This window comes from Hetaerina americana, unplaced genomic scaffold, assembly GCF_022747635.1.
Source record: "Hetaerina americana unplaced genomic scaffold, ioHetAmer1.1.p SCAF_10, whole genome shotgun sequence".
NCBI classification, from domain to species: Eukaryota; Metazoa; Arthropoda; class Insecta; order Odonata; family Calopterygidae; genus Hetaerina; species Hetaerina americana.
This window is the reverse complement of record NW_027286070.1, coordinates 59,028,016-59,054,437: the sequence shown is the minus strand read 5'-3', so window position 1 is coordinate 59,054,437 and position 26,422 is coordinate 59,028,016. Positions and strand designations below refer to the sequence as shown.

General features: G+C 36.8%; 1 protein-coding gene across 1 annotated transcript in view; it reads right to left on the bottom strand.

Moving 5' to 3' along the window:
* Positions 1–1,112: 1,112 nt before the first annotated feature.
* Positions 1,113–26,422, bottom strand: part of LOC139700340 (phospholipase A1-like) — a 70,393-nt gene continuing 45,083 nt past the window's right edge. Inside the window, exons 4-7 of the mRNA XM_071598980.1 lie at positions 9,758–10,003; positions 5,148–5,345; positions 3,052–3,226; positions 1,113–1,354 (exon numbers count right to left, since the gene is read on the bottom strand). Of these exons, the coding sequence (XP_071455081.1) occupies positions 1,300–1,354; positions 3,052–3,226; positions 5,148–5,345; positions 9,758–10,003 (674 nt within the window). The 3' untranslated portion in view covers positions 1,113–1,299. The remainder of the gene's footprint in view (positions 1,355–3,051; positions 3,227–5,147; positions 5,346–9,757; positions 10,004–26,422) is intronic.

The following is a 26,422-nucleotide window of genomic DNA, read 5'->3' as shown; positions in this document are numbered from 1 at the left end:
TCCTATTTGGTCACTTGAGTTCAACTTCACATATTTTACTCCATGGAATCCTGAAACAAGTAAGGTATGAACAGCCCCCTCTTCATATCTTCATTGATATCAATCACAAGTAATGGAAATGCTGCCCTTTGTCTGCTTTTCGTTATTTTCCTTGAATAATGTGTCTTAAATGAGACACCTTCAACCTTTCTGATTGTAAGGTGCAATTGAGGTTTTACTGTAGCAGTAAAATACAAAGACACAAAATTAGGTTTTGACCTTGGGCAGGAACACACCAAGGAATATTTACATAGTTCACATAAAACTGCCATCATCAAGGCCTGTCACCTTGTTTTGAGGGATTACTGTCGATAAATCACCACTTTGTTACATAATAACCAGGTGAATGATGAAAATTCCATGGATAATCACCATGTAGAGCAGTTCACAACCCTGGAGAAAATGGCTCAAAGTGTGTCGTTACATACTGCTGTAGACTGGCTGGTTTGGGCAACTCATAAATAAGTAGTCAAGATGGAATACGTTGCTTCTCTACCCATGGCATAAGTAAGGATGCCTTTGGCATGCTAAATATTCATAATGGTGCGTTTCAATCATCTTCTGAAATATCAAATTCGGCAGAGGTGCATTATTACAAAATCTGCTCATCCTTGTATGACAATTACGGTGATGCATTCCTTCATTAAAACATCACCATTGACAAAACTTGGTCACAGGCTTAATACACTCAGCTGAAGTTCCACTTAGATCAAGCAAGCCATCTGAGATCACTCTTTACAATAAGTAACGCTGCATGAGAAAAATGATGATGACTATTGCTAACAACATCAATGGTATCGCTCTCCACCATGTGACTCCTGAGGACCAAATTTAGCATGCCAAATACTATCAATACATTCTCCCAGTGCCAATTTTGAAGAAAGTAATCCTCCTTCATCAGGGGTGAGCCACCCTTTGCCCATTCACCATGGGCATCCACCCAAATAGGTGACATAACAATATTGCATCCCAAGGTGGCAATCCCCAGAACTAACTCTTCCACTGGACATATATCCTTGGCATTACTATCATGAAAGAACCAAATCTAGATAAACTTTCATCATATAGCTGACTTTCTGAATGCTGTAAGCAGGTCCATCAAATTTGTTGGCCAGAAGAAATCTCCTCAAGCACTTGAAATAAAGTTGTGAATCTGCCGCTGATCACATTAATGCCATTGAAGAATCATTTCATGCACAAATAAATATTGACATTCATTCCACATACATTGATATTACTCCTCAATTAATCCTTTTAGAATCACACAAATGGACACATGTTCTGTACTATATCTATACAGTATGTTCCTCTGGCCCTGTAAAAGAATGGATGTTATCTTTTAGTTAAAGTCATGAAAGAAATTGCTTATAAAATATACCAACAAGGGTTCATTAATGAGGCAGAATTCAAAAATTGCGATGCATGATAATATACAGCTGATATAATGAAATAATTGGAGAGTGGGTGTGGATATTGCATGGAATGAGCATCTATGCTCTACTATTAGAAAATTTCAGATATCCATTAAACAGGATACCAGCAGCACACAGAGGAACATGATAACAGTATGAGTTAAATCGGGTATACTTTGAAACATCACTACACACTCTGGAATGTGAGAAATATATGTCCTTAAAAATCTAATAACTTCATAATGTTCCAGGGGCTGAATACAAAATAATAGATAAGGACACCAGGTTGAACATTCCATAAATGCAATTTCATACCTGCACAAATACAATAATAAAAGATTAACTTACATTCCTTATATTTAAATTTTTAATGGGTACAGATAAAACCTTGCATGGCTGTTTGCAATCATTATAGATCATAGTATGCCATCATTAGATGCTGAATGATTAATGATCATCAATCATAAGAGATAATTTACATTTTCTCTAAGTTGTCTGAAAAACGTTATGCTTAAAAGTAGTTCATGACTCCATCTTTATAACTAAGCTTTAGATGAAGAAGGCATGTATAATCATAACTGGGTTATGAAGGTATAAAAATCTTCATACAAGGTTCATTAGATAAAAAATAATTCCACCAAAATGGGAAAGATTAGGTAAAACTTGATACAGCCTTACATTGATGATGTAGAATATTGTAAATGCATTTGATTGAAATATATTATTTTTATTGAATATTTGAATATGAGTATGTTAAGCACAAACATCTAATATTACTGATATATGTAATGGATTTAAGTAATGCAATTTGATACCCTTTATTAAAATCAAATTGATTTGGCCATTCCATTGTTAAACTTAAATACTTGAACAGCAGTAGTGTGAACAAAAATATACTTAGAAGTATATCACTCACGGCTCTCACTCCTATCATTCCATTTTTTCCAAGAGTCTTAATTTGCTAAATGTTACCCTCATGTAAGTAATTATTTACCTCCTCCATCTTCCTCATTTGTCAAAATCCTTTCTTTGATTCAATCTTACACTATAAAATACTCCCTAGTTCTATCACAATCAGTGGATGCCAATTTCAATTCCTCATCTTAAGAATATGAATTCTGGTCATGGTTTTATAGTTAACATGACTTATTAATACCTCCACATTAAAACCTTCTAAAAAATCCATTCTATAGTTCTCAAACCTAGCTATAATTTCTTTTTAGGATCATCCCTGTGTAATCCTCAAACAAAGAAAAACAAATTAGCTATCTTTTCAGCCAATTTAAAGTTGATTCTAGTTTATGTGGACTGTTTAGTAGGCTTGATACTTCTAATTTACTATTAAGCACCCCAGGTGCCCAATACCAGAAATCATCACTTATTAAATTCATCACACACTGAATCCATTCCTGAGTCATTTTAAGGAGTGCCCATCATCAAACATTTTAAAGAGGATGAAAAACTAAGTTCCTCATTTTTTTAAATTCAATAAAAGCTTGTTGCTCTCTCGGAATTAATAGATGAATATTGTTACAAACATTATTTCTGAAAACTGATCTGGCTATGTAATAATTGGTATAACCTATTTCATCATTCTTACCCAGGCAATGCTTTATCCTGTCCCATAGGAATGGGTTTCCCAGGTCGGTATTTTGTTGCTCTTCCCATTGAACAGCCCCTAGAGCAAGGATATCCCATAATTTTCTTATGTTTTCTGGAAGCTACAACTGAGGCCAGTAGGCAGACTCCTTGGAAGTGACTGCATTTGTTACGACCTGGGAAGGGAAAATGGGAACACTGTAAAAGTACCATGAAGTATGATTGTGTACTTTTTATGATCATTTTTCCTTCAAGGGGAGTGCATATTGCTTCATTATTCCAGTAACCTATTTCTAATGGGATATTTAGATACATAATGTAATACTGCATCTTTTCATCTTCAAATATGTACCATGGCCTTCAATTATTCAACAAATGGCAGCCTAAAATGTTCGAGTACTGTTTTTGATCTGATGACTGAGCTCATATTACCATGGTAATGACCCTGAAGGTTGGTTTGTTAGATGATGATAAAGTTCACCCGATACTAAGCCCAATGGCATATATAATTCACAAATAAGGATATGGGGGCAGTTCCTTTCCCTTTGCTGCCTGTGGCTTCCCAAGAAGATCTGCATCCAAAAAAATTACACAGCTTGGGTGAAGCTGAGGGTGCCCAGGGGTGCCACCAGGAATCCACGTTAGCCCTTCAGTCAATAGCTAAAGTACTCTATGCACTGGACTACCATGCCCCCCCAGTGGTCTTCAAGATTAAAAATTAAATCATATAAGGCCATTTCTTTTTGATCAGATAATTATATAAAATCTCTTATGTTAGGAGTAACCCAAAATAGGAAATTAAGAAATTAAGTAGTAACAAAATTCTAAATTATTATAAAAAAATATAGATAGATAACCAACATTTGGTAATAACTATACGCATTTTACAAAAACAAATTCCTGAAAATAAAGGAATTAGGCAAGGATTCAAGTTATTATCAGCAGTGTATGCATTCAAGGGGTAAAAATGAAAAACAGCAGATGAAGGCCAAACACAGAGGGATATGCATAAAAATGAACAGCATATGAAAGAATTATCCATGGATTTTGAACAAAAAAGATGGTTCAGTCAACATCTAAGGGCATTGACCTAACAAGCAATATTGAAAATATGTGGGGTACAATTTTAAAATGAACAATCATAAAAACCAAAAATTTTTGAAAAAGACAAAAGATTAAATCAGCTTGAGCTTTGGCTAAGAAATAAATGAACAAAGAATTTTTTAGCTGTGAAGTATAATGGCGAAAATAAAATAAAAACCAAAGATATATATTGAACAGAATACTCAGTCAAAGAAGGCATTTCATCAAAAGACAAGGTTACTAAAAGCCAGCTACAAAAGCTCATGCGCAAACATTGGGAAATATAGCACTAAAGCATATGTACACAATGTATATCTTCTGTGTATGAATGGATAGGATTTAATGAAAAATACAAAGTCTTGAGAAGGAAAGATAAAATTTGTTAACAAAAATCCAAAGAAAGAGTTGAAAATGTGGCAAAGAAGGATAAAAGTCCTTCCAAAAATGGAATAGAAGTATTGATGGGTAGAATTACAGGTGAATTCCTATAAAGAAATGTAAAACAGTTTTACAGATTCCAATCATTAGGAGATGCATAAGTACAAAGTAATGAAAAGAATATGATGGTAGCTGAGTAGAGAACAAAATGGAAAGCTGCTGTATCGTTAGATTGATATTAGCAATGAGTTCATGTCATGAGCAATTAATGTTATCCAAATCACTCAATGCAAAAGGAATTTTATTAGTTCTGGAGATATTATGATTCTTGATTATGCTTTGTGTTTTCTCTTGTTATTCAACTTCCATTTGATCAAAATTAACTGAAACGTTACCAAATCCAGTTAAAGACTGAATAAGTAAAACACATGTTAGCAGACAATTATCAAAAAATAAAAATATTCTAAACTTGGAGATTTTTCAAATACTAAACAATTAGAGAAATTTGATCTGTAGTAAAAAGTCTGAAATGTAATATCCATGAATTAAACTTGTAAAGGTGTATTTTGAGTTAGTTGATTTTTTTTACAGGTACTGAAGTCTCATAAAAAAGGCATAAAGATAAAACACACTTACGTATGGGATGATTTATAACATCACACTGTTGTTGAAAATGACCTCCATTGACACAAAAATCGACAGTGCCACATGGTGCATTCATTCCAAGAAATCCAGCATTTGTGTGTATGACCTCAACAGAATCTGCATCATCAGCTGAAAGCCGATATGCCATACTATTCACTTCCTCTATAACAGGCCTAGCTGGATCAAGAGCTGAGGAAAAATATGCAAAGAGAAGGATTAGATAGCAATTTACATACTGCAAATAGCAGAAAGAATACAGACAATCTCTTCAAATTAAATTGAACAAGAAATGTATTGTATTTTATGTTAAGATCTTTGACGTGCCGTATATCTTGGAACATGAATGTACCGAGATCCTCAGGCAAATAAATAAATAAATAAGTAATTGACTTCATTTGGTTAGGAATTCATATCAGTGTATGATATAGGACTACCAAGTTACTAAGTCCTATATCATACACCAACAAGGTGTGAGGTGTCTATTGCTCATTCAACCCATATATCTTAAATTTGACACTGGATTCAATTAGGAATAGATGTCATATCTTATCTAATGACAAAAATCGAAATAATTTATCCCATTGAAAATGGCAGGTTGGAACACTCAAAAACAGTCCCAAATTACAATTGCCTCTTCAATGTGATTGGGATTTCTTCTAGCAAGAGCTAGGTATAATTTCAAGTAATTGCAGTAGTTCAATTATTTCACTATAATCAGAGAATTAATTCTCAACCAAAAAACTTAAAAAGACAAACTTTTTAAATATTTGCATTAATATCCCATCATATTTCAACCAAATGTCGGTAATAATCAAAACTGTATTCCAGCAAAACTTATCTATTTTCTTGGAATCCTAATTCTATGTCATGAAACCATAATCATGTGGCTAACTACCACCTTTTCCCAACTGAAGTTATGAATGCGGGGGTGGAAATGCATGCTACCCCTGTATTCCAAGCTTCCCATCTCTATCAAGTGCTTTCTTTCCTTAAGGGTTCAAATTTCTTCATCTCATTGATAGTGCACTCTTTCTACTTCTTCATTTGAGTTACAATTTATCAGCCTTTACATGTATACTTAGAGAAGAATACTATCTCGATTACTGTAAGTTTAAGTTGAGTTGAAAAAACTACTGTCTCTTTAGAGCAATAAAAACCGATATCTTGCTCATAATTCAAGCACAAAATAAATAGAGTTCTTTTGAATACCCAACATAGAGGAAAAAAAATTTAGGATTTCCACTTTTCTCATCCCTCTTAAATTTGGCATAGGATTCTCATAGATTTCTCAGGAAGTATTAATAAATGTCTCATATTTTGAAAACAATCACCATGAGCAAGTAAATATGGCTTTTCATACATTCAGGAATCAGTAAGCAGTATAATAATTTGCCACTAATAACAGTTAGTAGGCAGCCCTAATTGTAATATAAACAATAATAATTACATTATCTGAACTTTCTAATAAGAATTACAGAACTGAGTTTTCTAATTGGGATCGCAGTTTCCTGTAACTGCTAATACATGGACAAATTTATGGGTTTCCAATTGAGGAAGTAATGAAGCACTCAAGCTATTAATTATCAAACTTTTTAAAGGCATATTTTGTCCATGCTGGCAACCATGAGTAAGCGCAAATGTTTTTATAGAATTGCCACAGATGGCATGGTGACAAAATTGGTTCTAAGTAAATAATATAAGAGATGAAATACCAAAAGGATAAAATAATCATTGGATAGCTGTTTTGATTTTTTGAAACATTCAAGGCATTGTAGTTCCCTCTTCAGGGGGAATTTTTCAGCATCAAGGGAGACCAATATGAAGCACCCATGTTTGAGTCCTCAGCTGTGATCACTCTCAATTAAAAATAACTGTAAACAAGAGCATCCTTTTTCCCTCCTCTGAGGGGGTATAATAATAATAACTTTATTGTTCTGTTGGTCAAGTATATCATATGTAAAATGGCCAGCAGGGTGAGAAAAAGAAATAAAATGTTAGTAATGGACAAAAACATTACAACACAGAACACAGCATCACACAAAAAACATCATTCTAATATCAATTTGTCAACTAATAAATCATCACTACTGTAGTAACACTTGAGTAGTAATAACTTCTTAACTTCAATTTTAAAGTCAGTCACAGTGGACTTATTTTTTATGTTCATTGGCAGTTTATAAGAGAGACTGCACGATGCAGGCTTTTCTTTGATACAGTGTGTGGTTGATTTTTCAGGTGCACATTCTCCATTCCACATGTCAAGTGATCATGTGCCTTGGAATTGGTAAAAACAAACATCAATTCTTTCTTACAATCAATCAAAGAAAGATTGTTTTATGCATGGCAGGGTCATTAGGTTCAGTTCCATGGTGGCCTTTCTGGGGTCCTCATTGGAACATTGGCCAATGCTTTTACAGACCTTTTTTTGCATTGAAAATGCCTTCATTGCTGCACTAGAGCTCCCTCAGAAGACAACTTCATAGATAGATAGATTAGAGTGAGGTCTTTATTTGGGTGACATTGAGACCTAATGGGCCCTTCTTCCATTTACCCAATCATCATATACATATTATATTAGGCATAACACTTATAGTTACATTCATAAGTACAAGAAAAAAAAGTGGACCTAGTACTGAGCTTTAGGGTACTCCACAATTTGTTTCAACTAGACTGGACCTAAAAATACGGGCACCAGACTTATGTTTAAGATTCATCTGGACCATTTGTTTGAAATTTGAGAGGAAAGATCGATCCATGATGCCATTAAATCCAATGGTGATTAATTTGGAGTAGAGTATGTTGTGATCTATGGTATCAAATGCTTTAGATAAGCAAAACAAATACCAATTATTTCTTTTAGATTAGAGAGTCCCCAGATAATTTTATTAATTAGTTGAAAGGCTATAGCTACGGTTGAATTTCCTTTTATAAAGCCATGTTAAGAAAAATGCAGAAGATTGAAGTGGCTTAAATAGTAAAAGACTAGATTGTAGAATAGCTTTTCAAAAATCTTAGAGAAAACAGGATTGATTGTAATTGGTCTATAATTTCCTGATTCACTGTATGATCATTTTTTGTGGATAGGAATAATCAAAGAGGTTTTAACAGTTTAGGACAGATTTTCAGATTTTGATTTGGAGGACTACTAATTTTCCCAATCTGACAAAATTGACTATTGAAAAAATTAGCCATATCAACAAGTTTTAATACTGTAACATTGAAATTTATAAAAGGAGGATTTTTTGGCTCACATTATTGCTTGTTAGTTTTTTAATAATATTCCACGCAGCTTGGCTAAGATTACTTGATGCTTATATACACTGACTGACATAATTTCTCTATCATGTTTTCATCTCAAGTTTAAGTCCTTCTATATATATTTTTATGGAGAGGAAAGTCTAAAAATTTGCACTGAAAACGTAGGTTTCTTACCCTAGCTCCCATATCAAGTAGCTCTGATGGAAACTTGACATTTCTATGGCCCTGTTTGGAAGTAATGGTTTTTGAAGGGAAGGCATGATGATAGATCATTTCAAATTTGTTAAGAAAATGATTAAATTAAGCATCAACATCAAGGGTGTTGTCATCGTCCCACCACAATTCTTCTGTGAAGTGTCAAAAATTCTTAAATGTTTGCAGGATTATAAAATCGTTTACTGCCATAAGTAGGCTCACTAGAGGTAAGACATCCAACTTCAGTCCAACATTGAGAGCAAAGTGATCCGAAAGTTGATGAAACACAGACTTGCGTATAATTTCATTTATTGGTCAGTTAGGCACAACCAGGTTAATAAGGGTGAATCAGTGTGAGGATACTCTTGTAGGATCTTTGTTACTGATAAACCAAAGGAATAAAATGGAGTAACTAATTCATTACAATGTACAGAAGTATGAAACAAGTCAGCATTGAAATCATCACAAATTATTAGGTTGTCAATTTAACTATTAAATACAATCTTAATAGTATCAATAGGGTTATTTTTATAAGTACTAAAACATGCACTGAGCAATCTATAGGCAACTAGTAAACCTAAGCGAGTTTTTATTCAACCTGCATATCACACCAGCACACTCATGTATCTTTTCAATACTATTTCTAATTTTAACACATAAAATAGTCGCTGAGGACTTATAATAAACGGCAACACCACCACCTCTGTTGCCAGTCCTGCAAAGTGAAGTCACAAAGTTCAAGTCATTTATACTATCACACCTAAATTTTTGATAAAGCAGCCGGTGCTCAGTCAATAAAAGTATATTACTTTTTTTTATTGCAGAAATACCTCAAGCTCAGCTATCTTATTTCTAACAAATTGTACATTTAAGAATAAAAATGTGAGCTTATGGTAATTGCTTCCATCTTCGCCTAGTCACCTGGATTTAGTCCGGGCATAGGAGTCCGTTTTCACATTTATGCAAAATGAGCTATCCTTGTTGGCACTTGGGATGAATTTGCTTGTTGCGGTAAGGATTTCTTTTACTTCATTTGCGAAAAATACCGTCACGGATGGAACGGATCAATATTGTGACGGAAGACCCCTTAAAACAACTTTAATTTGAGATCTAGTCACCATGGTTACGGACAGCTTTAATTTTCTCACCTATTATCCGGTGTGGCCGAATGGTGGCGTGGTTTCCGACCATACCGCACACGTGCGCCCCCAGGCTGTGGCCGATGCAGGTGATGCCTTTCATGGACGCCCCCTGGTGCGTGAGGTGAGCGAACAGCTGCGCGGTGCACTGTGACACGAAGCGCAGGTTGTGGATGGCGGACAGGTAACAGGGAAAGCGGGTGAGTTTGCCCCAGTCCGCCACGAACACGTTATGGTCGCCGCGGATCAGGTAGGCTGCGGACAAATAATGAAGTTTCATGAAATCGAACATGCAAAAAATATTTCCCCAAACGTCGAGGTGTCAAAACTATTCCGAGAAAAACAACCCCAGAACGTTTGAGTCCCATTTTTCAAAACCCCAGGACTTATGAACCACCCAAAATCGTCTGTAAATGCGAGCACAGTAAATAACAACGTTTAACTAAATTTGTAAAATCAATTGACGTAAATTTTCTGAAAATTTTCAGTAATGTTTGGCAGGTTGTGTGAGTTTAATGGCTGCCTGTATTTTTTTCAGCTAATTCATTTTCAAAATTTTATGATTAATTTAGCGGACTATAGTTTCGGGAAAATGGTTATGGTAACGTGGTTACAAAGTTTATCGTTATGCAAATGTGAGAGCAACTAAAATGAACACGGTATGAGAGCACTCACTCACTCATGGGAAAAGATCAAGAGATTGGCGAACTATCTCCTGCCTATAGGAGAGTTGATGAAAGAAAAGTAACATTAACGCACACAGCAAGACGAGGTCAAGGTAATGCTTGAGGATTATATCGAAACCGATGTCATAGTAGTTATATCATGATACGTTTGTGCTTGCTGAGGCTAGTCACACTATGAGCAGTTTTAGTACTTAGAATAAAGTTGACTATCTTCAATAAAAGGTGTACTTATTTTTTCCCATCCTAACTGAATTTAACCCCATAGCTCCCATAAACCCCATAAGAAAAGTACTTGCCAAAGATTTTCTACGATTAGGCCCTGAGGACACAACATTTTATGGACGAATATCAACTAAAATCAAAGTAAAAAATATACAGTACTTGTTGGTTATCCAGGTTTTGTCTTTAAGGCTTATTTCATTAATTATCAGCATCTTCATTTTGTATATTGAGTTCCTGATACTCTTTATATACGCACAGCGCTATAGCGCGATATCCTGACGTTTCGTGAAGACGTTTCGAAGCTCAAAACTGATTCATTCTGTACTACTGGGTGGAGTATGTCAATGAATAAAAAAGTCATTTCCACCCAGATCAAGATGGGCACTAAATACCGGTTTCCTTCATTCAACTGCTCATAAATCTTTGGTCTTAATTACTTGGTATACTTATATCCCATGATTAATTATTAAAATTACAAAAATGTTTACAGAAATAACATTAACTTGAGTGAAAATCACTGTCATTATGATTAATAGATTTAATCGATGGATTATTTTATTATTTGTTGTTAAAGGTTAACTAATTATAAAATAATTGTAAAAACAGAATGTACCTTACTATGCAATGCCTTTAAGATATAAAGCATTATCTGATATTTCAAATACACCAAACATATGGTCATAAATGAGCGTGTTTAAGGACCAAACAGTTTCAATATTACCTTCAAAGGAATAAACTGACAAAAAATCAAATCCAGTCTAAAACACTTGTAAAACTCTATTGATTAACGTGAACGTATGACCAGAACAACGTAAAATACCTCTTAATTCTTGAATATGGTACAGTGGGGGCATGGGTGGCCCAAGAGTAGTAAGTCTTATACGGATCTTTAGCTCGCTGGTTCAATTCTCAGAGACGCCAAAAAATGTTCAGCTTTGGGAAAAATGTAAATTCTAATTTTTCCCAAATGAGAAAACGGGAAGAGTACCTCCTAAAACTAACTACCTTGCACCAAGGGCAAGGGGCAACGATTTCGCCATAAGACACTCATGACGCAGATCAAGATCGGTCCTATATCAACTGCCAACTGAGAGTGAAAGCCACGGAATCAGTTACATTGGTGCGATGTGGAAAGCAACGGGAAACCACCAAATTAGTCTCCCTAGAAGATGCAGCCTGACATTCCTCCCGGATAAATATTTCGGAGGTAAAATAGTCCCCCAGTCGAATCTCCGGGGGTGGACTACTGGGAAAGGAACATCAGCCAAGGTAAATAAATACTGGATAAGTATGTGGAACGTTTATTCATTAGTATCAATCAGGAAGTTGGAAAATGATGAGATAGAAATGGTCAGGCTGAGGGTAGACATCATGGGAGTAAGCGAGATTAAGTGGGCCAGTTTTAGGTTAGACGGACACATGGGTAATGACTCAGGAGAAAGCCAAAAGATTGCAGGCTGGGTTCCCGGGTGGGAATTCCTTCTCCACCGTTCTCGGGAAATTTTTTTAGCTTTCCCGTTCCCGAATCCCTAGAAAATTTAGTCGGGAAATCGGGAAATTTGCAGAAAAGGTAAAAAGGCAGCAAGGGTAAATTTGTTACCAGGAGTAAACAGATGGAACCAGAAATTATTCTGGACTGTAAAACACGCTGGGATACACTGGAGAGAATAATAGAGAATTTTTCCAAATCGTAAATCCGATTCATACTCTTTTACGAGAGCTGGAACTCGATCACTTATGAAATGGAGGGTATCATGAAATATTGAGAGAAATGTTGAATTGTTCACAACCTGTAAGATTAGCAGTTGAAGCCTTACGCAATAGAGAAGCAAATAATTTCACAAGTGAAGGAACTTTTAAGTTCCTGTTCAGTAATAAAGAAAAACAGTAATCTTCAATGAGCTGAGTTCTTTCAAAGGAAATAAAATTCGTATTGGCTGAACGTAGAAATAGAGATCTTGTGTCTCTCACAAAGCACTTGAGCAACTTAAGTTGTTTACTTGAGATGGAAGAGAATGATTTTTTGCCTTGTCAATTAAGAATGAACTTGCACGATTTGAGAAGTCATTAATGGAAACACTTTTCACAGGAACTTTTACAGCAGAAGTTCCTCGAAAAGAAATAAAAGATGTCCCTACAGCGAGTTCTGACATTGAATCAGACTCTGATCTGAAGTGTGAATTGGCTGAAGCAATATCAATTCCAGCATCAAAGCCTAGCCTTATGCGTTGCGTATGCCAAAGCGTAGCCTTATGTACGACAAAATATTTGCTTCGCTAAATAAGAAAATAAGCTTATATGAAGCAACGCATCCTCTCACTCCCAACTTGAAGATTCTTCGAAGATGCAGAGCTAAAAATTCGACCTTCGTTTACGGAAAATGAAAGAAATATTTCTATATCAAGTATATTCGTTGCAAAGTAAAGATTACGAGGAAATTAATTGGGAAATTAATGCTCTATGTTTCTTAAAATTTCATTTTAAAATGACAAATAAAAGCTATTTGAAGTATTTTTTAAATTTTCAAACGAAAAGTGCTAGTATTTCTTTTCCAGCAATGCTCATGTTCATAAGTAAAATATTTAAATGAGATTGGAAAATTTGATGCATGGTGTGATCAGTAGATACACTCACGGTCTACGTAAAGTTTGGTTCATCATCATCAAGTTTGTATTAATTACATTGTCTATATTTTGATTAACCCAGCCGAAATGATACTTAAGTTACTCCTACTACTCCTACTCAGGGCAAAAGATGCACTAATCATGAAATTTCGGCCGACGTCTATTTTTGAAATTTTATCTCCTCGAGTTTTGCGTTTACGTAATACATATGGAAATGTCTACAAACCTCTGAAAGACTGCACCGGGGCCAGGAACCTGTTTGCCCCACCTTTTCTACAGGTTTTCTGTTAATTAGCATTTCCTGTTACAGTCATTATTACAGATGATAAACTAAAATCAAACAAAAAAGATTATTTCGGGTATCGAGAACAGGAAATACGATTTCCCGTCCTCGATTCCCGAAGGTTACAAAATGTCGGGAATTTGGAAACCCTAATTGCAGGAGCGGACAGGAGTGAAATCGTGCTGACACTATAATGAGGGAATTCTGACGGTAAAGTTAAAGGGACGGCTTACGGATAAAGCAGTAGTACAGGTGTATATGCCAACGTCCAATCAATCAGAAAAGGAAAAAGAAGTGGCTGAAAAACTGGAAGAGGTAATAGGAGCAGTAAAATGGAAGGAGAAACTAATCGTGATCGGATACTGCGATTGAAGAGGGCTGAGATGGAAGAAGCAACAGCTCGGATTGGGAACTCAAAATTTCTCGGGAGAAAGGCTGATAGAATGCTGTCACGAGAAAAACATGGTGGTGGTAAACAACCTCTTTGAGCAACAACAAAGAATTGAGTACACATATAAGATGCGGGGGGCAGGGCAAAATACTATACGGACAACGTCCTCGTAAGAACGAGATGCAAAAGCCAAGTTAAGCAAAGTAAGAGCTACCCCGGCGCAGATATAAATAGCGATCACAACTTGGTGGTCTTCGATTTGCCGGGCCGATGCTCTTAACCATTGAGCTATCGAGGCCGCGGTCACGCAATGGACCAAGTCGAAACAATACAGCTGAGTGGTCTTGGGCAGCCGACTACGATACCAGAACATGAAGAAAGTGACAGAGGAACCAAGATGGAATACAAAAACAATAACAAAAGTAAGCAACCATTGACGGAAAAATAAAATGAATAAATGAGTCGGGCATAGAAAAATACTTGTATTGGAAGGAAATAAATAATTTGATCACTTAAGTAACAGATGAACAACTCGTAATGACACGTAAGACGGAGAGGTATAAGCTTCAATGGATAAAAGTTCAAATAAGAGACCTTATATGTAGAGGCAATAATCTAATAAATGAAACTGATGAATCCCTTCAAAAGAAGTTGCGGAACCAAATCTTACCCGAGTACAAGACTCATAAAGAAGAGTGAATAGAAAGCTGCTCCGAGGAAATCAATGACAACATTAAGAAAGGAAATAGCGAAACGGCTCATAATATGGCGAAGAGACGATTGAGAAAAAGAAAAAGAAAACCCCAAAACACCCGAAATGCTGATGACAAAATTATAGTAGAAGTTGAAGACACTAGGGAGGGATAGAAGAAATTTACCAAAGACCCAAACCACTTGATGGTGGCTTAATTAAAAAAATATATCTTGATTTAAGAAGATGAACGATTTCCGGAGTTACTGAGAAGCAAATTCCTCAGGCAGGGTAAGACCTGAATAACAACAAGCATCAGGAGCTTACAAAATAGACGAAGAAATATCCAAGGTACTCGGGGAAAAAGCGAAGGATACCCTATTTGGAATAATCTAAGATAGTTACGACAATGGAAAACTACCAAAGGATTTCTAGATGAGTGTAATACCGAAGATAACCAAGAATAAATAAATGTGGATGACACAAAAAAATGAGCCTGAGGTCACACGCTTCCAAAACACTTCCGCGGATAACTAGCCAAAGAATATATGAAAAGATAGAAGAAATCCTCATGGAAAAAGCTATTCGTATACGGAAAAAAACCAAGGAGCAAGGGAGACAATTATCAGCTTGAGGATACTGGCCGAAAAAATAATACACCTAAACAAACCATTATGTGTGGCAGCCGTGGACTTGGATAAGGCCTTCGGAAACGTCAAATGGAAAAATACATTCACGGCATTGAAAGCGCTTGGCATGGACTGCATCGACTGAAGAATAATCTACCAGAGTCAAATTACAACACAGCAAATTAAAAACGGATGGAAAATAGGAACCAAAACAAACTAAGGAGTTGGCCAAGGATACAATCTCTCGTCAGCACCATTCGATATATATCTAGGAGAGGCAATAAAAGAAGCACAAGAAATGGGCACCAAAAGAGTCAAGGTGAATGGCGAAAAAAATAACAGACTTCGGTTCGCGGGTGACATTCCAGTAGTCACAGAAACGCAAGACAACCTGTAATCAACTCTGAATGGTATGCACCGAGCACTTTGGGAATTAATATGATAATCAGAAAGAAGAAAATAAAAATCCTTGTGCGTGGAAGGGAAAAGCTGAAGACAGATATCACAAGTCGAGGAGTGAAACTAGAGCATATGGGCAGCTTCATCTATCCGGGCAGCAGCATATTTGGGCAGGAAGAAGTTTGACCGTAATCAAGAAAAGAATAGCTCAAGCTAAAAAGGCATTCATAGAGAAGAGGCAACTCGTTCAAAGAACCTGACAAAAATGGGACATTTTTTATATTTACCCCTGTTGGAACGAATATAGTTTTCATAAATATTCTCGATCTAAAAAAATAAGGAAAACTGAAATCCAATTATCTCCACGTGACGAACTTGGACTTGATTAAGTCACTTTTTTGATCAGACCGTTTTGAGTGAAAAACACGATAGTAATGCTTCCAGCATTTGCATATTTTCCTGTTTTCTTCTTCGCACCAGAGATGTGAGTTTCGTAGAAATATAACAACCATGGATACCACTCGATTTCATCCTATTTAAATTCTATGGAATTGAAGTCCAGGTCATTCACGAGGCGAAAGAAAATTATTCTTTCGGTATATGATAACCACGCGTGCCATTCTGTTCAGAAATGATTAACAATTACGTGATTTCGGCCAGGCCCTACCCCAAAACCTCCCTCCGCCCACCCACGCACTTATGAGAGCCAAGAATTCGCCATGGCATGGTGATATGAGAATAAATTTGTCCGTTTAAACAAAAGTAATCTCTCCAATTTGGGTGAAATTACATGCATATTACTCAGGATCGAGCAATTAGCTGATTTCGTCAATCCGTTTCAATTACCGATTTTCATTATCAAGGGCACTGGAGTCGGACAGAGGTGAAAATATAACTCCCCTCGTACCAAGACCTAAGGCGTGTGAACTTCAGATCTTCAAGGTGGAGGAACCAGATTGTGCCCTCGAGCCGCTAGCGGTTTTCAAGAAATACTGGTGGCCAGAAATGTACACAACTTTGATTTTTATGTGTTGATAGTCAAGTGAATCAACCTGATTCAAATGTAGAACGATCCACGCATTTATTAAACCTACGCACTTAATGACCACGACCTTACTATACACGAACAACAACACTTCGCTCTCGAATGACGTTTCAATTACTAGATACGCTTTGTTATAAGCCTGACTGGCATGTTCAGTTAGGTTATAAGTGAATCCTCGAAGAAACAACAATTTCACTGATTACTTTTTTATTAATTTTGTACAAAATATTCAAATAGGTTTTTGGATGTTTTGAACCAATGTCACCCATTTATCACGTGTATATAGCTCTCTAAGTGCTAATGTTCTAAAATCTCCATTTTTAATAACTGATGTACGAGATGTTAAATGATTCGAATGCGACACCTTAAACATTAAGGAATGTCTTCGGCAGTGCCATTCATCTGAATAACCTGTAAAATATTAAGGTACTAAATTAGGTCTTCACTAAAGAGACGTAAAACATTTCCAAGTTATTTAATAATAATTTCCAATCACCAGATAGGCAAAGAAGGTAGACTTTTTTGAGGTATTACAGTTTTTCCAAAGAATGAAAAATTCAGACTGATGGACAAATCTTAACGGGTAGGAATTTTTTATGAATACAACGAACACTTAAAATCAGGAAACTAAACATTTAACGGATGTCTTTATGGCTATGAAAAACATCGCGGGCTACTACTTGACTGGACATAAAGAGCGTGCAACTCTTTAGAAGAGTTATCTTCTGATTCAAATATGTATTTGTAAGTAAAAAGTGACAATAAAATCAACATCAGTATCATCTTCAAGTATAAAAACCCTCAAATTTTACTTATTCACCATGCCCTTAATGAAAACTAGAAGATATGGTCATAAATCAGTCGTTCATGAAGCACTAAAAGTAATTTTCATTGTCACTACCAGTCAGTAGTTTTCATTACTAAAGTCACTCCGGTTCAACGCACATCAATGAAAAAATATTAGTTTCTGCGCGAGTGAGACCGATCGTTAAATTCATGAGGCATGAATAATGCGCCTTTTACATGAAACGGTATTGATTTAATAATTAACACTGTCATAAGGTAAAAATTTAAAGAAACGCGCGGCATTGGCCAGCAGAGTAAAGGTCATGGCTGAGGTCGTGATTGGCCCGAAAACCATTCCGATATTTCGCTAGCATTACAGGAAGGATTAAAGTGGTAGTATCCCTCAGCGCTCTATGTTTTTGTCAATTAATGTATTTTAAATAAAAAATAATGCTGTATAATTTCACTTTTGAATGGAAAGCGGGGAAAATGATTACTTAGGAGATGATCAGAGGAATATAGGAAACAATCTGAACATTCCTGTTCAGTAGATTTTGAAAAGGCGTTTGATAGTGTAAATTCGGAAAAGCTAATAACTTAACTGCAAAATATAGCACTAGATTGGAGGGATATGTGGCTAATCAATAACCTGTATACATGTGTCTCAGACTCCTCAGGTGCGAGTGGGGATAGAGTCTTGGATGGGCAGTGCTAGGAAGAGAAGTGAGGCAGGCCTATCCATAATCACCTGTGCTCTTCAACGTATATTTGGAGGAAATGATTAAAGAGCCATACAAAGAACTGGAGATAGGTATGAAACTCGGCGGGGAATTCGTAAAATCAGTTAGATTTGCTGATGATGAAGATCTGATTTGTCATTCAGCCAAGGGGCTTCAAGCATTGCTGAGTGAATCGAAAATTCAGTGCGACAGATATGGGATGAGAATAAATATAAATAAAACAAAGGTTATGTGGCTTTCCAGAAAGAAAAGGCTAAGCCAAACATTAAAATAGGAGGGCAAAAATTAGAGCAGGTGGAACAGTTTAAGTATCTCGGAAGTGTTTTGGACCAAAATGGTCAAAGTAACAGGGACATAAAACGAAGAATTGCGTGAGAAAAAGAAGATTTCACAAGGAATAAGGAAATGATAACAGGGCCGTTGATTAAGAACATCAAGAAAAGGCTCGTTAAAATTTTGATATGGAGCGTAGTTATGGTATGTACGGCGCGGAAACCTGCTCAATGAAGCAGGATAATAGAAGTAGAGAGGAGGCTTTTGTAATGTGGGTGTGAAGAAGACTGGAGAAGGTGAAATGGACCGAAAGGAAAACAGATGAAGAATTCCTAGGTATGGTGGGCGAGGAGAGGGGTTTGTTGGGAGAAATCCTAAGGAGGCAGGAAAAATGGATGAAGGGCGTGTTGATCGGCAGTGGGGAGGATGGACGATAGAAGAGAGGAAGGAAGTACACAGAGATGAGGAGGGACTTGTTGTAGAATAAGATGGGTTGTGTTTTGTTAGGAGGGACGACATATTTTTTTGTAGTTGCCTCCATCAGAAAACTACCTTAGCCGGTAGATTATCTAATATAAGAGCAATATGAAGAGGTAGGTGCTTTGAGGATAATCCAATTTGGCACAAAGTGAGCATCGTACGTATTTGACAGCGCGACTATATTGAAATATTTCTCTGAGTTATCAAAAATTAAAAGTGACAATAAATTATCTGATAATATTTTGAAACAAATGTCATTTTTCTTCTGTTTAGCAATTAATAATAATAGTTCGGTTTACAATGCACCCAGATGAATGACGCACATCTTCCTGAACTTCTGAATTACTTCTTCTCCTACACTCCTTTGAAAATTTTACTGGTTTTCCTTATTTTTTCCTGCTCTAATATTCGCCTTTCCATATCACAACTTTCGAGTATACTATATTTATGAATTGGTGATCAAGTCATCAACTCCATTAAAACTTACATTACCCAACAAACACACTCAAAATACACCTATAGACACGTGTTCGTCTCTCCAAAATCAACCCAATTCTTGGTACCAATGGTTCCAATGTGAACATAAAGGAATCCCTTCGATTTTCATTCTGAAGTTTAGCTAGTCAACCGTTTGCTAACTTATACCATCAGTAATTTTTCCATTTTATGTCTAGTCTAGTTTCTTAATTTCCATTCCTATTCCAATAAAAAGACTTGAAGCACATTAACAATAATTCACACATATTGTTACCGTAAAAAGACGAATTGAAAGGCCTCTGAAAATAACTGTACCGCCTTATGAACTTGCAGAATTATCTTTGAGAAAAATAAAATTTTTGCCTAACTTATTACCTTATTCAACTACTCACAATTTTCACTCATACTCATTGCGCCCAAAATTCGTATTCTTTCCTGATACCTCTTTGATTTCCCAAGAATCTGCATATCAGCCATATCAAAATTATTTTTCCCCCCCTTCCTCCTTTCCATATATAGCAAAACGTTCCAAGCTACGCTACCACCGTGCCTTTCCTTCTTGGAAAATATCATGCAAATGTCTTAAAACCATATTTCATCGATCCCTTATGGTTTTTTCGACTGCCGACCAAATTTTCAGACTAAATAATAGTCAACGTCCAAATATCAATAGTCAAGCAAAGAAGCTCATACAGAACATGTTTATTATCAAAGCTAAAATCAAAATGGAACGTATTCAGAGGCAAAATGATGCGATGCAAAGATCGAGCGCCCATCTAAATAGTGTCACCATTAATAAAAATTAGCAAATTAGTAATACCGGTTCCGTGAAGTCTTAACATGCAGCTTCTCGGAGTACGAGGAAAATTCGCCGTTGTGGTGTCATCATTACTAGACACTTTTATTAACCGCGGTGATAAAAATGAGGACATATCATGGAAATTCACATTAATTAAATATCTCTTGGGATTTCAACATAGGAAAATGCATGTATGTTGCAATCACATTTAGAAGGAACAACACTAAAATAATCGCTTACAAGCTATGGCACCGTTTATTTCTGTGAAAATAGGTCTTTAATCGCACGAATGCCATTTCTTTAGCAGTTTCGAGGGGCCTTTCTCAAAGACGTAAAATTTTGTACTGAATCGATGTTCGAACTTAAAAGGCACCAATTAACTAGTAATTACTGACCCAATTCACCACTTTTACTTACACCTGTATCGATATAATGCCGACATTTATCGGTGGGGCTAATCATTCATTTAAAAATCATTGCTAAAAAGATATACTTTCAATTTATGCGCAGAAAGTGATCTGCAATTTAAACTTCCCTCCCTGTATGTATTTCACCCAGGAGATGTCGGGAGTGAGGGTAACGCCCAAGTATTTATTCTAGTCTTCACATTCCATTTCGGTGTCCGCGATGCAGTAGCCGTTCGGGAGGGAATGCTCTTTTTCCTAAAACTCTTCACTAAGTATTTAAAAAAATTTAATTCCAATTTCCAAGTGTCGCACCAGCGTTGTATAGCATTGAGGTCACCTAATAAATCTACTGTGCCTTCAGGATTACGGAATTCACGGTGAACCAATGTATCGTCTGCAATTAAAGGTATCCTACAAGTGACTACACATTCAATTTCGTTAACGTGGCGTAGGAATAAAAAAGGTCCGATAACATTTCCATGAGGAACATCTGTAGTAACTTCTACTGCATTTGAGCTAACTCCATCTTTGACTACTCTTTCTACCTGACTATTAAAAAAATCTTTAATCCAACCCAGGATATTTAAGTTTCTAGCTTTGTGAGTAGTTAACTATAAGATACTTTATCGGAGGCTTTCTTAAAATCAAGAAGAATTTTTCTCTCCCCCGAAATAAGATAAAATAATAAGATAAAACCACAAACACATTAATCAACCAAAGGGTGGGTTGGGTAGGTGATGGTAGAGTTCACCCAGTACTAAGCCCGACGGCGTGTGAAATCCACACATCAGGATAGGGGGGCCAATGTCTTTCCCTGTGCCGGCTATGGTTTCCCAGGAAGATCTAGTACCCGAAAAATCACATAGCTTGGGTGGAGCTGCAGGTGTCCAGAGTGCCTTGCCCGGGACCCTCGGGTCCTCTACCCCCTGGACTACCCCCGCCATATAATATGGCGGGTCGCGGTATACTACCTTGATCGAAAAGTTCCCGGAATAACCACCGTGTGGCGCTCCCATCGTTCCGATTTGAGTTCTGTTTTTTTTGTTAAATTGGTACATCTGTTGTTGATATTCCCTTTAAATCTTAGTGTCATAACTTGACATTTGCAAAAGTTACGGTCGGTTTTCGGTATGTCCATCAGTGCTTCCTGCGATTTTTCCATTACTTCCTCTCGGCTGCTAAAACGCGTTCCCCGTAATGGTTTTTTAACTCGATTGAACAGAAAGAAGTCACAGGGAGCCAAATCAGGTGAATTCGGTGGCTGTTGGATGGTATTTGTTGCATTTTTCGTCAAAAAATTACGAATAATGATAGCACTGTGCGACGGTGCGTTATCATGGTGCAAAATCCACGAGTTTTCTGCCCACATTTCTGGTCTCTTTCGGCGAATTGCTTCACGCAAACGTCTCATAACGCCCAAATAATACTCTTTGTTTACTGTCTGGCCTTGTGGCAAAAATTCATGATGCACTACACCGTTGTAATCCATGAAAACCGTCAGCATTGCCTTCTTTTTTGACTGAAAACGACGTGGTTTTTTTGGTCTCGGCTCATTTGGTGAACGCCATTCACTTGCCTGATGTCTGGATTGCGTGTCGTACTCATAAACCCACGTCTCGTCTCCAGTAATGATCCTTTTGATGAATGTGGGATCGGATTCAGCCTCGCAAATCATGTCTTTTGCGACGTCAACACGGTCTCTTTTTTGCATGAAATTGAGGTCTTTTGGCACCAACTTTGCTGCTACACGACGGAAACCCAAATCATTAACCACAATGTCTTGGGCGGATCCATAGGCAATGTTCAAGTCCTCCGCTATTTCTCTGATGGTTAATTTGCGGCTATTGACCAACATTTCTTTTACTTTATCAATTTTTTCACCGACTTTCGATGTCGATGGTCTGCCACTGCGTTCATCATCTTCGATTGACTCACGACCACTTCTGAACCGCTCGTGCCACTGGTAAACGACCGTTTTTTTTAGAGAATCGTTGCCGAAACACTTTTCCAACATTTCCAACGTCCGTGCGCCACTAAATCCGTTTTTTACGCAAAATTTAATACAAGTTCGTTGTTGCAAATTTAAATCCATTTCTGCAATTGTAAAAAATCGCCAACACACACAGAGATAGATGTACTCTTGGCTACGTAACTTTTGCAAATGTCAAGTTATGACACTAAGATTTAAAGGGAATATCAACAACAGATGTACCAATTTAACAAAAAAAACAGAACTCAAATCGGAACGATGGGAGCGCCACACGGTGGTTATTCCGGGAACTTTTCGATCAAGGAGTATATATTTTTTCCAGCCCTTTAAATGCCTGATAAGAAGCCCCGAGTGGCTAATCTCAGGGTTTGACAGGCCCCCAAAAAATGCACTACCTGTAAACATTTTTAAAATATAATATCGGCTTTTGTTAGTAAGTTCATACTTTTCTTTATGCTCTTGGTATCCTACGAGGTATATTCGAAAAGACATAACGGTTTTCTTATATTAAAATATTGGCGGATCAGAACAAAGTCATGCGCATACAGCGCCTTCTACATGCATTGATTGTTTCTGAAGCTATTGAAGACATTGTTTTGGTTAACAGTTGTCTGCTGGTGAAAATAATGTCTGTGAATATAATATAAAATATGTCGGTGAATATGATATAAAATAAAAATGTCCGCCAAAACGGTTGCGCCTGGCAGTTGCAAAGTGCTTCCTGTGATTCGATTTTTGAGTGCAGTAGGATCATCAGTAGCCCAAATTGATTGGGATTAATTAAATGAAGAATACAATGTATCTCTCCAATGTCCTTTATTTACGTACAGCCAGTTTCAACGCTCAAGCGTCATCATCAGGTACAAATTCTTAATAAATTCTTTGTACCTTTGTACCAAAAATATTTGTACCTGATGATGACGCTTGAGCGTTGAAACCGGTTGTCCGTAAATAAAGGACAATGGAAAGATACATTGTATTCTTCATTTAATTAAAATGAATTTCCACAAGGTTGAGCCGGGAACAATTGAATATTTGATTGGGATTCTTTCTTAGTTTATGGACCCGTAGTAATGAGTGAAAGAAAGGTTAGGAAATGGTATCGAGACTTCTAAAATGGCCGCACAAATGTAAATGGTGAAGATCGGAATGGCAGGTCCAGCAGATTTAATATGTCTGGGATACCTGTGAAATCGTTCAACAGGTGTACCAAGAACTGCAATTTTATCAACGATCAGTGATTTGACTGATAAATTCCCTCTTGTTGAACGCTACACAATTTACACGATTGTCCAAGAAAATCTGACATTTCAAAAATGAGGTGAAAGGACGGTTCCGAAAATGTTTACCGACCAACCAAAAGAGCAAATAATGTTGAGGGGACGAGCCTTTTTGGGCCGCTATCCCCAGTCCCAACCTAGTACCTAGCGACTACGTATTACCCCTCCTTGTACTTTAAACAGTGGCTTGGTGCACAACGGATTGAAGACAACGAGGTATTCAATACCGCCCTTTTCATCTGGGTCAATTTCCAGGCGTTCAATTCTACGCTGAGGGCTTGAAGGAGTAATTGGTTCAGCGTTACACAAGGGCTTAAAAGTGAACGACGAATACGTATAAAAGTGAAGCAATTTTGTAGGAAAGTAAAATCGTTAATAAAAACCTTTTCTAGAAAATAGATTTTTATGATCAAACTTCTTTTTCGAATATGCATCGTAAGACAAGCGTTTTGGCTCTAATAGAAGAATGTGGTAGGGGGCTTCTAAGGTAGGCAGAAGTCTAGGGCACACAATGGGGAGCCTAAAAAAGAATATTTTGCAGGTACCCCATCTCGTGCCCGTTACATTATCTATGTCCAATTTATAAATAAAAATGAGAGAGATTAAGTGTAGAGCAGATGTAAAATGTCATTTTTGCACTGACTAGAAGGGAGTATAATAACATAATCCGATCGCACTATGGCGGAAAAGTATTTTGTGTCAAAAATAGTCGGGTGCATAGCCACCCTCTGCCACACAGAGTACTCTGCAGAAAAAGTTCGATTTCCTCTTGCCCTCTTTGCGGTCGAAAGATTGAGACGTACTGACCCATCCGGCAGTGAAGCGGTTGACCTGGGAACATGGTTTTTTCATCTGCTGTTGCCTTACGCTGAATGGGTTGTCCGCGGATGGTATAAAAAGAATGGCGAGGAAATGCAGGGAAAATGGGGCAGGAGAAATCGCCAAGGATTCCGATACTGCAAACAATGATGGGACAGTGATGCGGGGGACACATAATGACACCGATGGCAGATATGCGTGACGCTCTGGGAGAGCCACTAAACTGGGCCGGGGCGCAAAAGGCTTGGAGCAAGGAATAAGAAGGGTTTTTGCTAGTGCAATATTTTAAGCGATTGCAACGAGCAGTAAACTGAAACAAGTGAGAACAGGCTTCTCAAAATATTTCACAGAATCGACTTGACGCAAATTTCAATCGCCTCCATTTTACTCCATTTCGCTCACAATGATGACAACTTAAACCGAAAAAAGACTGGGCATAGTCCCTTTTAATTGTTAGAATTTGATCTAAGATTTGGATTACAAAATAGGATTTAATTTGACGACTTTGCATCTAAAATGGATTTCCATACAAAGCAACGGCGACGATTTTTCATTCGAAGTACCGATTCTCATTTTAACTGTAATTATATATTTATTGCAGAACGCATTTTTTCCACGGACCAGACAACTCTTTTTATCGTGGCACACGAGTGCAGCTCCTCTTTGTCGTTGGCATGTTTTTCTTTAGTGTTGTCCGGTTTTAAAATCTTTTAATCAAGAGAATACGACCAGTTTGTACGATCGGAGAGACTCGTAAATATTCGTTTAAATCTCCCTTAAGGCACTTTAAGCGCTACGCTTTATAGCAGGCGGGATTTTTAAATGTTTGAGGAGCAACGAGAAATGAAGAATGTTATAGTTTTTATAATACTCACGTATTTTGCTTAACTTCGTGATGGTTTTTCCGATACTTCATTCGATAATTCGTCCTTATTGAACCGTGAAAATTTGTAAAAGAACGTATCCAAGGATTGAACCACGGGTGCGAGGAGAACTACCAGAATCATAACCACCAAGCTATGGTTAAACGATTCTGAAGCAATCTGAGAGTCAATTACAGTAACAAAGTGTTTTCTTCTGAGATTATCGCAAAGGCAATTATGTTTTTACTACTATGTAGTTACAATACTCAAAATAAATTTCAATTTCGATCATTTATTGTAATAGTAAAAATGACTTGAAGGTGCTCTAGATTTTTATTCAGGTTTCGGTAAAATTACATCAATTTCACGATGCTTACCCTCCTTCCAATTCCTCGTAAAGGCGGAACTTTCATTACAATTTTTACATATTAAATGAGGACTCTCTGTCAATTGTAGGCCGGCAATAATGTCTGATTCATTCATTAACGCTATATTTTCTCTTGTTTGATTAAATCAATCAATTCCAGCGCAGTTATTACGCAATGTTTCTATGTTATAAAGCGCGATTCATTCTTTGGCCATTGTTTTAATCATTCACTGCCATTACAACAGTAGCAAATTACTATCCAATTATTTATTTGCTGTCCAATCCTATTTCCAACTAAGTACCTATTTTTCACATTACTTACTAGTCACCGATTCAATTTTAATATTAATTGCACCATGAACTCTCGCTTAAAACTGTACTAATTGCTGGAAGAACTACCAATATTAGTCTTTAAAGTTGCAC